The sequence below is a fragment of the Tympanuchus pallidicinctus genome, unplaced genomic scaffold (genome assembly GCF_026119805.1).
Source record: "Tympanuchus pallidicinctus isolate F22 unplaced genomic scaffold, pur_lepc_1.0 scaffold9, whole genome shotgun sequence".
NCBI classification, from domain to species: Eukaryota; Metazoa; Chordata; class Aves; order Galliformes; family Phasianidae; genus Tympanuchus; species Tympanuchus pallidicinctus.
This window is the reverse complement of record NW_026294813.1, coordinates 14,102,802-14,114,815: the sequence shown is the minus strand read 5'-3', so window position 1 is coordinate 14,114,815 and position 12,014 is coordinate 14,102,802. Positions and strand designations below refer to the sequence as shown.

General features: G+C 39.7%; 1 protein-coding gene across 1 annotated transcript in view; it reads right to left on the bottom strand.

Annotated features, from left to right (window-relative positions):
• Window positions 1-5,410: 5,410 nt before the first annotated feature.
• The window catches only part of GOLPH3 (golgi phosphoprotein 3), a 30,353-nt gene continuing 23,749 nt past the window's right edge, over window positions 5,411-12,014 (bottom strand). Inside the window, exons 3-4 of the mRNA XM_052670590.1 lie at window positions 10,421-10,535; window positions 5,411-7,393 (exon numbers count right to left, since the gene is read on the bottom strand). Coding sequence (XP_052526550.1) covers window positions 6,969-7,393; window positions 10,421-10,535 — 540 coding nt within the window. The 3' untranslated portion in view covers window positions 5,411-6,968. The remainder of the gene's footprint in view (window positions 7,394-10,420; window positions 10,536-12,014) is intronic.

The window sequence follows — 12,014 nt, the reverse complement described above, 5'->3', positions numbered from 1 at the left end:
TGGTCAGGCACAATTTCACTTAGTAAATCTTTGACCAATCCCAGGCACCTTCAATTCTGTTACACATTTGGAAAAGGATACAAGAGGACATACTTGCTGTGTTTGCCCAGCGCTGGAGACAAGTCTAACTGTGCTATGTTCCCTGTCCTACAGACAGGCATAGTAATTTGTTTTTGCTCTGACCCAGGACCTCCTTAAGCCTCTGTGATTTCTCCTGGCTAGTGCTCAGCACCACTCTCAGCCCCCTCTGTAAAACCCATAGGTTTACCTCAAGGATCTCCACACATCCAAGTTGTGTTTTCCTTTGGCTGCCCCCTCCATCCCGAGCTGCCAGGGCTCTAATTTAAGATTTTCTGTCAATTTACATCAGCATTTTCCACGTTTGATATTTATTTTCTCCCTCATTTGCTGATGGACCCATGGCATTCACCCATGCAACTTGCATACAGACCTGCAGGCTGAGGTTGGATGTTCATGGGAGAGGAGACAAACCTGGAGGAGAGCAGCTTGAGGGGAGCCTGGGCAGTTGACTGCTCATCTGAAGCTGGCCAGAGGCGCATCTGCAAGCCTCAGGGAGCCCAGAGATAGGTGGAAGAGCTGGGTGTCATCTGACTGCACAGCAAAGGAGCTGAGGGCTGAGCAGTCTTGAATCCCACCATTACCATAACACCTGGGGGTGAATGCTTGGATTTCTGAACTCTTTTTAATGCAGATGATAAAAATTGCCTGCAAGACATGCTAAGAGCAGGATAGTCACCAGCCTGCTCATTCCTGTAGTTATCTTCTAAGTGATTGCTTCTGAAGATACACTTCAATTAAAGATGAGCAAGGGGTGCTTCTTTCCATCACTGTGAAGAGTAAACAAAAATACACCATGTATCTCTGCAGCTTGCAGCTTACTGAAACCTTACACTGATAGACGGCCATACACGAACCTGGCAGCATATTCTCTACAAAAGAAAGGGAAAAAAAGAGGTTACTTTAGCAACATCAAAAGAAAACTGCCTTCTCTAAGAAACAAATGTAAGAAGTTAGTTTAAATGCTTATCTGTAAACGCTGTGTACAAATTCCCTTGCACATCAGCCCACAAAAAGGAGATCCAGTATCCCTTTGGCAGAGTGTGTCAGACTTGGGTATACTAAAATGCGTGTAAATCTTCAGCTAGATTTCTCTCAGAGCTGGTGCCTAACATCAGACAACATATTTGCAGCAAGAAATTTATTAGTGCAGCAATTTTAGTTCCATTTCCTGCTTGCAACACATCCAACAGTCAGCCCTCAGTTGTTATTCCCAATGTGTTTATAATTTCATTTTATTCCAGCCTGTTTTATTTGTATGTATTCCAACTCATGGAAGGTCACACACGCTCCCCATGTCAAGCACAACCACTCACTCCCCAGACGTGGCACTTTCCTGGATGACTGGAATTTCTGTGAACAGCCGCTGTTCCTCTCCCACGCAGCCAGCACACCCCAGACATCTGCAGAGTGCTGACCAGCAGTGCTTTGGCCAGACCCCTTCAAGCACAGCTCTCCAGCTTCCTCCGCTGTGCTCAGAGAAACACTTCTGCCCTAAACCTCTCCCTGCTGCACAGGGACGGGATCCCAGTAAGAGTAAGCTCCAGTGGAAGATGCCTGGGTCCGTTGCAGGGCTGGCACGGCTCACAGTCTGCCTGAACCAGCAGCAGCACTGCACCACCAGGGGCAGCGAGACTTCCTCATCTCTGGCCCACAACCAAATCCACTCTCACACGGGCGTGGGCAAAGAGCAATAATGCGTGCATCCATGGAAGGTCTTTTCAAAACGCCACTAAGAACATTGCATAAACTGCCTCAGGAACCTCGGGCCTTTGCAGGAGGGGAAGCCCTCTTTGACCCGTTTTTGTTCAGGCACCAATGCAACTTCTCCATCAGGCTGACTTCTCTGTGGTTGAGGTGGGTTACTGTGAACTTCTGCATGGATAAAGGACCTGGGTTTACTAAATTCCTTCTCCAAGTCCTCTGAACATAGGATCTGAGATTTTAGTGGTGTGTAGGTGTTGTTCTGCTTAGCATTGCGACACATGTCTTAGGTAAACCTTTCAGAAGTGACTGAGGTCCTCAAGGAATTAAGAAGTCAGAACAGAATTTTAAAAGCTGGCCCTAACATGATTCCATTTGAGAAGGCAGGAAATAAAGAAGGACCCATACAGATGCTCTGATAATGGCAAAGCAAGATTATGAATACTACCACTTTTTACAATAGGCTGCTGAAGGCTTCTCCTACCATCTACTGAGGGAAAAAGTAAAAAAGGAGGAATCTTGTCTACATCCTCACTACAAGAGAAATTTAATAAGGAGACAGCAAGTCCTTGGAACACTGACTCAGAAACAAGATCTACTTACATTACAGAAGTGGCAAAAATCACGTTATTCAGCTGCAAGTCTTCCCTCTGCTGCATGGACAATAGCTTGCTGTTGAAGTGAGCAACAAGCAGTGTCAATGTAAATTAAATCAATTTTTTGTTCATCTTATGAAATTGTACCTTATAAGCTGTATCAGAAATCCAGCTATTTCAGTTCGGCCACAGAGGCAGCTAGAACGGACAAGCTATTTGTTGGAGGGGAACCTGCTCAAACCATCAGCCAGAGAAGAGGCAAAAGCAGTTCTGACAACAAGGTGATGGAAAGCTGAGCTCAAGGTGGCTCTAGATCTGAAAGCAATAATAAAAGGTTAAAATGAAAAGGCAAGACTGACAACATCTGAGGCTGGAAGTCAGTACAGATTGCTTATGAGCACAAAAGAGGAAGTCACTGAGATACACAGAAAAGGAACAGAAGACCAGGTGCTAAAGTCAAGAGAGAAAAAAACTAGAAACAGCAAAATGCCTTAAAGTTCAGATAGGCTATGGGGAGAAAAAAAAGAAGAAAAAAAAAAAAAGGCTACGATGCATCAGTATTTCCTTCCCTACTTCTTCCACTGTTGTATAAGCCAGTTATAACTGTGTACACAAGTTTCTCCCACTTCCGAGTCAGAAGGTGTTTCTTCTTCAGCTCTTCACAGGGTTCATGTTGCTGCTCTCTAGAAAGGAGAAAACAAGAACTGATGGGAGGAAACTCCAGATGTTGTCCAGAGATGAGCACAGGCAGTGATTCTGTCCTTGCTTCTTCCCCACCCAAAGAGCCTGCCTTCCTACCCCAGGTCCTCTGAAATCTCACTTCAATGTTTAACACTTAGAAAGCACTTGGCTGCAACTCTTTTCCTGAGTAATTATGCCAATATACATACTAAGCATTGCTACAGAATAAATGAGTTGTTCTCAAGAAATGCATACTTCTCTGCAAGGAGAGACACAACAGGCTCTGACTGCCCAAGTGCTAAAAGCCCAGTTTACACAGAATTGATGCTGTAATGGAAATCTGAGAAGTTCTGTTTCCCAAACTGGTGAAGACCAAAAGCTTAACACTTATGAACTGCCCAACAAATGAATAAAAAATCCTTTGGGTATGACGTGCACGTGATACACATTAACTACTTGCAGTTGGTAGCTTGAAAGGGTGCTTTATTTTGATTGAGTACAGATTCAGTTCACAGAGAACACATCAATTAATACATATCTTCACTTTGTAGGAGAAATGGGCATGAACACAAGCACTCAGTCACCAGTCTTTTGTAGCCAAATTATGCAACTTGTACCTTGAAAGCATCATGCATGAGAGTTTTCACTAAAACCCCATATAGGAGCACTGTAGTCATCTCTAGAAACGGAGGAGGTTAATCTCAAGGACTGTAACTGCATACGTATACATCACTTGTGGATTTATCCTTCAAAATCCTGTTTTGATGTTAACATGGAAGTGTGTTTTAAAAGAATGAGTCCATGAATAACATTTTCCCCCTTGAGGTTCAAGTTCTTCTGCATACAGCTAGCAGCCTTCACTTCAAGCAGCCAGTGAGAGTTGGAACCCAACCAGCCAAAACTCCCTTAAAACCACATTAGTCAGCTGCAGTGGCAGCTATCAGGAAGAAGGGTACCGGATCTCAGCAAAACAGAGCGGTCTCCACGTTCAACCATTTTATTAGAACCTGATACAGTAACAAAGGCAAGGTTGTTTGCCAAAGCAGTCCCTATTAATCTACCCAACTTACCATCATTGCTAGCCTTAAGGTTTAGTGGCACTTGGACTTGAAGACTCCAAAGCTCTTCTATTTTCCCCACATACCCAACTTCATATCAGGCAACCTAGCAGAAGATACTGCCGCTCTTCACAAACCACTCAGTACTGACACCAGACCTATCCAACGTCTGTAACAAGTTCCCTCATCACACAGGTTCTACCTTGAAGGAAAAGCAAGGTGCTAAGTACTGCAGGGAGTTGACATCTGCCTGTCTGCATGTACGGGGATGGGACACTACCTCTCTCCAGAGGCAGTTAAAGAGGAGTGACATATTTACACATGCTGGCTCAAAGGCAGACAAAAGCCCTGAATGTGGGGCAACCTAATGTGAAACATGGCAGGAACACAAGTATGGAGTGAAGATGACAGGTGAGAGGGCAGAAAAGGAATTATGAAAAGATGTCATCAGGCCAAAATGTTTCATTTCAGCTTTTCAAAGCTGTTTTAGAAGTTTTGTGCACTCAACCAGCTTCTGAGTGCTCAACTGTTTTTCTGTCTCTTACAACTAATTTATTTTCTCCTCTCAAAGAGCTCCAAAACACAAGAAGACACCACCAGCAACACAATGAAAGCAGTGGAATAGCAAATACTACCAAGCACAGAAAGTATTCTGTAAGCTGTCAAATAGAAGTAACCTTCATTTTTCCTCCACTTACAACAATCAAGGCTTGAAAATGTTTACAATAATTGTCTTAAAGCTGCAAGTTCATGCCCAAGGTCCTCAAAGTTCTGAACAGCATCTTACAACTGAGAAAACACTGTTTATCTTTTTATTTGTAAACCAGAGTTTGAAATACTTTATAATATTCTTATAGTTTCATCTTTCCCCCTCCCTTCCCCCCCCGAAGAAACAGCATTTAAGTACTGATATGAACAGAGTGGTGTTAAATGTTAAGGAGCATGTTTTTAAAATCCTTATTAAAAAATGTAATCATGAATTTGTGTTTTAAACTAAGCTACTAAATAATTTGAAATAAGCATCTAAATAATTTGAAATGAAGTGCAAAATTGGTAGTCCAGTCACAGATGAGGCTGCGTTGTGCTCATGACAGAAGAGGCCTACCTGGGCAGGCGCAGCTGCACACTCACAAGCTAACTCTGCCAGTCTCTGTCATGAACGCTGCAACGCCACTGATCTATGCAGTATAAACTCATCCTTTCTAATAAGAAGGATATTAACTAACGCTCTCAGTTAAGCAATAAAACCTTTCTAATTAGCAACAGAAAATAAAAAATGACATGCTTGCTCTGTTTCAGGCACTTTCAAGATCATAGTTTATTTACTGTAGGTAAAAAGCTAGTATACAGATTAAGAGATCCCTTAAATTTCAACTCTACAGTTATACACCATCTAGTATTCTTGCTCTGAATATTAACCAATAACGTTTCTAAACACCTGTAAGCCCCACTATAAATCTGCGTTATGAGGAAAAAATTATATAAACCAATACTTATTTGTTCAATGCATAATATTTACATTGTGAAAACTGTGGGAGATGTAACAAGGAGTGGTCAAGAGGCAATAAATTTTAAAAAGCCAAAGTTGTAAATATTTGTTGTTGTTTTTCCCCCCCCCACAGCAGTGTGCTAATCAGCATAATTGTATACAAAAATTAAAATGAGTGTCCCACTGCAGAAATCTTAATCATCCAAACTGCAGTCATTACTTGCAAACCACTACATGCAATACCTGCTAGGACTGACTTTGTTTTAAAGTGTAAAATAGATTATGACACTTAGACAAACATTAACTTGCATACAAACAAAATTAAAACTGCATTCAAGAACTGTACTGGTCACAAGCATCTTCCATACAGGAGGGGGAAAGAAAAACAAACACTTAATGACAGAAAGTGGTCTCTTTCTGTACACTAATTATCAAAGGCAATGTATAGACTGAGAATATCTGGATGGTGAACTCTGTAGACACTGGAAACAAAAAGCTTTCACATACATGCTCTTTATAAGAGGCCTTTCTTTCCAACAAATGGCAACAACTGACAGCAAGTAAGGGGCACCAGGCGTACAACTAAATAGATCTTGCAAAATACTAAGATGGGGCAGTTGTTAATATACAACTTGAACTATATATACAATATAATGGAATGTATTCCATCCCCAAACTGGTTTATGAAACAACTGGACCTTTCTACACTAGCCTTCTGACTCACCTATCATTCTAATGAAAGTATAAGTACATGAGAGACTTACATGAAAAGTAAAACTTTATAGGGCATCTTCACAGGACCACTGACAAAGCTGCTTAACGGAATTTCTGCTTTTAAAGTAATTTTGTTAGACATAATTGAAAAAAAGGTCTGTGTATAAAATGCCCTGACAGACACTTCAACATAGAGCTTTGGTGATTTAAAAGGCCCTTTTTGATCTGCTATGAATCATACTGTAGAAGTACTGATGCATGCACACATCTGTGTCAGCTGAGACTAGTGATCCAATTGCATGCACATTTCCTTGAGGTGCTTTCCATGTTAAACCACTTCAGTAACAATAAAATGAAAAATAGAGTAACCAAAGTACTTCAGATAACTCCTACTTAACATGAAATGGAATGCCAATATGGCAGTAAAACCTTTTTCTGTTGTTGTGTTAAACAGGAAGCTCTCTTGTACCAGCAGAACCCTGTATACAAATGCACAGAGAAGGAAGGAATACACCATTTATAATCCCCATTAAACAAGAGCTGATTCATCATGTGAGAAGGTACAAATTACAGGAAATATGAATAGTCAATAGAAGAGAAACAACTGGTTTACATGGAAGAAAAGAGAACACTTCAGTCTGATTGCAGTTATTTTGTGAAAGCTGCTACAACAGCCCACAGAACCTCATTTGTGTTGGCTTTCATACATTCAACCTCAGGGTCTAAATCCAGAAGCTGCCGCACTCTCTTTGTGGCTAAATCATACTGCTCATCCAGAAGGGGGGCAAAAGCGTTCTCCAGGACATCTGAAGCATGGGCTAAATAAACGAGTGCCAGCAAGCGCTTGTCCATGCGGTGGGGGTCATTCACCCATTTGTCAAGAACCGCCTCCTGAACCTTCTTGATGAGGCGCTGTTTGATGTTGTTGTTGGTGAGCGGGTGCGTAGTCATGTCAAAAAGAAGGAAGTTCTGTTTCTCTGTGGTCAGTACACCTTTTTCCACTAGATTTTTAGCTAACCGTTCACGGACATTTCGTAACTGGTAGTGCAACTTTAACGGGTTCCATGTTTCACCTAAAAACAAACAAACAAACAAACAAACAAGCTAGTCAGGCAAAAACTAAGCTGAACTATTACAGTGATTTTCTTCCCTGTGGTGCAGAATGAGCTGTCAAATTCATATAGCTGACTACTACAGTAAGATATTGTGGTCATGTCAGCACTTCTCTGATCTCTGACCTATCCAGATACATGGATAAGGACACAAAACATGAGAACAAATTTGAAGAGTTTCAGGGTATGTTTATAGCTGGGATTCAGTGTTAGCTAGGTCATGTCTTGACCAAGAATATGATAAATAAGCACTCTTGTACTTATGAAGAACAACCACAAGGAGTTTTACTAGAGATACCAAAAACAGTTATCGTTTACAATTCAAAAAGCACTTCCTCCAACCTTGTGTATTTAGAACAGAATAGTTGGGTTGGAAGGAACTTTCCAAGTCTGTCTAGATCAGTTGCCTGACTTCTTCAGGGCTAATTAAAAGTTAAAACATATTTGTCTGCTTCCAGTATTTACCAATTCAGAGATGGGAGGAACTGTCACTGCCATTCTTTCTGCCATAAAGACAGCTAATATGTGGCTATCCTACATGACTCTGGTTTTTCTATTTCCTCAAGTTTATGCTCTCCATTTCTGCTCCTCTCAAGAGCACTTCAGAGCACATGTATGCACTTCAGAGAAGGGAATTTTTAAAGCACAAAATGTCAACAGCTACATATGAAACTGAAGTTGTTAAGCACTGAGAAATCCATCTCCGTTTAGAAGTTTACTTCACCTAATATCTTTAGGGTCAGCTTACCTCAGTATTTCAGCATTAAGATCTCCTCCTGATATTAAAAAGCCACTGCACTTTTACAAGTGAGGAAAGAAACAGTATTGAACATTTCTTATGTAGAAATAGCTTTTCCATAAACAATATGGCAACTTCCACAGCACTGTGTTTCTATTTTTTGGTTAATTTTCAGTAATAATAAATAAAAACACAGAAGAATTTAAGCCTTTCCCACTTGTTGCAAGGTCACAAACTGTATGCAAGTAACAGCCAAGTCAAGTAAACAAATGAGGTGACACCAACTGCGTAGTAAAAGGAAGTCCTGTAGGTCCCACTCCTTACTGCTGTGGGATTGTCCAGCCTGAACATGAATGAAACTATCCCACACCAACACCTCCCAAAAAGGCACTGTCCTTTTGAACATTTTTTCCTAGCTGCTCCTGAATCTGGTAGGTGGCTGTGCGATGTAAGAATTAGTGCTGTGGTGACACCTTGTGACCAACCTCTACCACTACACATTTATTCCAATAAAGATGGACGGCTTTTTTTTTTTTTTTTCCCCTCTACAGGGAGATTTGGCTTTTTGACCCAAACTTCTGTATTCCGTATACTTGCCTCTCTTTGAGGTTAGCTTATAAGCCCAGCAAATGTAGCTTCCAACATCCATATAAAGATTTCCACAATGGCTTTGAACTCGCATGCACTGGAACAGAAGCAGCATTCTTGCACTTCTGATAACAATGGCTGGAATAACTATTTTCCCTGGATCAGGCTCCGGAGTAAAGAATCCATTAATATATTCTTCAAAGGGCAGATCTCAACTATGAGAAATGCAAAGTACCCTAATGCCACTGAAGAACCAGTAATTAAATACTCATGTGCAAGCAAAACATACTGATCTGTCTCAGTCAAAGCACTAATGATAATAATTTTCCTGGAGCCAAAGTTTATGAGGCTCATGCCTCAAGGAAAACCTACAAGATAGTTCATTAACTACATGACCTTTTCTGAATCAGTACTAACTTGATGTTGATAAGGTGAAACATCAGTATTTGTGAAGAGGAAAACAACTGCCTTTACAAGCTGTAGAAGCGAAGGAGAGCTGAGCAAGAACAGCCTAAATCGTGGGGATGTGCTGCAGCCCTGCCCCCTACTGACAAGAACTCTCATTCTCTCTATCCACTGACCAACACTAGAACTAGAAAGAAGGAACGGAAAAAACGGAATATGAACTGTGCAGAACACAGAAGAGCAAGGCAGGCTTTTTGAGGTAGTGCAGGAAGAACATAAACACAAAGAAGTAGAGAACTGGAGAAGATTTTGCTCAGTTTTGAAACTCATCTGTTTCTACAAGTAACAAACAGGTTCAGGTGAACAATCCCAAGTCTCACAGTCCCCTTCCTTCCAAAGCCATGTTCTTGACAAAACGGTTTTCATTTTTTCCTCCATTATTCACATCGTTGAAGTACAGCTCTGATCTTCTGCAGAAAAGTTGCATTTTGTGTGTTTTGTAAAAACAGGTGAGTCTTAGCAAAGAATTCCCGCTACAGAAAAAAAAACAAAAAACAAAAAGCAAGAAAACCAGTACACGCTACAACTGTTGGAGAGTTATATGAAGAGTTTTAACTGCAATTGTAAAGATGAAATCAAATTGATGTTTATTTCCTCTCCTTTTTTTTGTTTTGCAAAAAATGTTTAGCTTTATATGAAGATTTGTGCACAAACCCTTCATTTAGGTCAACTGGAAGTGCGATGCAGTGTTTGAAAATATTTGTTACATTTCTCCAGGTAATAAAGAACTCATCTTTATTATTTATGACTGACGGCTGAATTTTCACTCTCAATTTTTACAACCTTACAGGTAGTTTCTTAAGTTTTTATCCAAAGTTCTGAGCACTGAATCCAAATGACCATGCTCCAGGCTTCCAGTAGCTTTCATTTCCAGTTACAAAGAAAGACAGTAAAGATAGTTATAGCTCCAGGGCAGAGTCCTGATTCACTTCAGATTACCAGAAGACACATTTTAGTGCAGAGCTGAGATGTTCTCTGACATTTCTACCTAGATCCTTTCTGTACCAAGTTGAAAGCAACAGTTACTTACATTTGATTAAAGGCTACAATCAACAAGAGACTACTCTAGAAGGCAGACTAATTAAATTTTTGCATAATTTCTTCTCCAAAATTTAACAGTATAATCTCTAGTGATTCCAAGTAACCAGCTTTATTGAGGGGAGAAAAAAAGCAAATACATTATGTCCAAGGCTTACCACTAAGCAGTTCAATCCAATTTTGTACTGTTTCAGGAGGCTGGGTCTCTTTTATGTGTTTCAGAGCTTCATCAAGCAGAACATCCCCTGTAGGAGCATCAGACTTGCAAATCACCTAAAACAGAATAAAACACAGTATTTTCACTTAATTCATACACCACAAACATCCAATAACAAAAAAAAAAAAAGAAGAAAATCTACTTGTAATGAGAACAAAGGGAAATCAAAAAGTGACAAATTTTTTGTTATGAATATGCAAGTTCTAAAAATATCTCATTAAAAGGCTGCTCAATATTTTAATTGCAAAAAAAAAAAGTGTTGAGTCAGTTATCTATTATCAAAAGTTAATTAACTAAAACTATAGCTATTAAGCATGTGTTAACACTAACTGTTATTTATTTTAAGGAAGATAAACCACTAAGGTGGTCCTTCCTTTCCTCCTCAAAACAAAAAATGCACTACAGTTTTAAACTGTTCTCTGGTGGCAGTCTACTTCACTGTTCCAACCCAGTTGAACAAACTGCAGTTAACTGGGCAACACAAAGTTGAGAAATCAATTAGAAAAATAAAAAAGCAGGTTTTCTTCTCTCAAAGATCACTGGGTAACGATGAACTCAACAGAACATCTGTAATTTTTACAGCTCTGCAGAACACACTGATGAGAAACTTTACTTTCCATTCACTAACAGTTAAGCAAACTATATACATACAAAAACTGGTATTGCACACTACAGGAATTAATGCTTGTCAATTTTAAAATGATTTAATTGAATTATTTCCCCCAGAGAGCACTGGGGAAAAAATCATTCACAGTAACATAACAAAGCATAAGAATTTGACTAACTGCTTATTTAAAAGTACAAGCAGTTATATAAACCATGCGTTAATACCAGCTTTTCTGGTTAAAAGACAACAGCATGAAACTGAAAAGATACAGATTTAAGTAACCTGAGTCAATGCATTTAATAAGGAAGATATTCCTCTTTCCCACAACAGTATTTCTTCAGGAAAAGACTAATTGCCAGATACAAAGCTGCTTATGCAAATGATTAAATCTGGCAATTGTTTCACAGTTGGCACTTTATATGCAGGTAAAGAAATAACAGGAAACAAAGAAAAACTCAACCACATCAAAACAATTCCACATCTACAGGAGAAGCAGCAGGTAAGAAATGTTACTTTCGGGTAAAGCTTCCCAATAGTCAGAAGGTGCCTGCTATCACATAGAAAAAGCTTAAAGTATTCCAAAGAAATACAGCCCAAGTTTAGCTCTGTCAATCAAACAATCCATACTATAAGCTACAGAGGAGTTGTGTTTTCATAGTCTGCAGATGAACAAAACAAAATAAGTGGGACAGCTCTGTAATGTCAAGATTATTCTTAACCAGAGATATGTCCAAAGACAACAACGTGAAATGAGAAAGAAATGCAAGTATTTTAGTCAGGATGAGAAACCAGGAGCACATGAAAGATTCAATGCATCACTATGTAATTCAGAACAGAAAAAAAACAAAACAAAAAACCCTCCAGCAGCAGGCTGCAAGTCAAATGAATCAACAAAAAGGAAGTCCTTTAGCAAGCTGAAAATTTCATT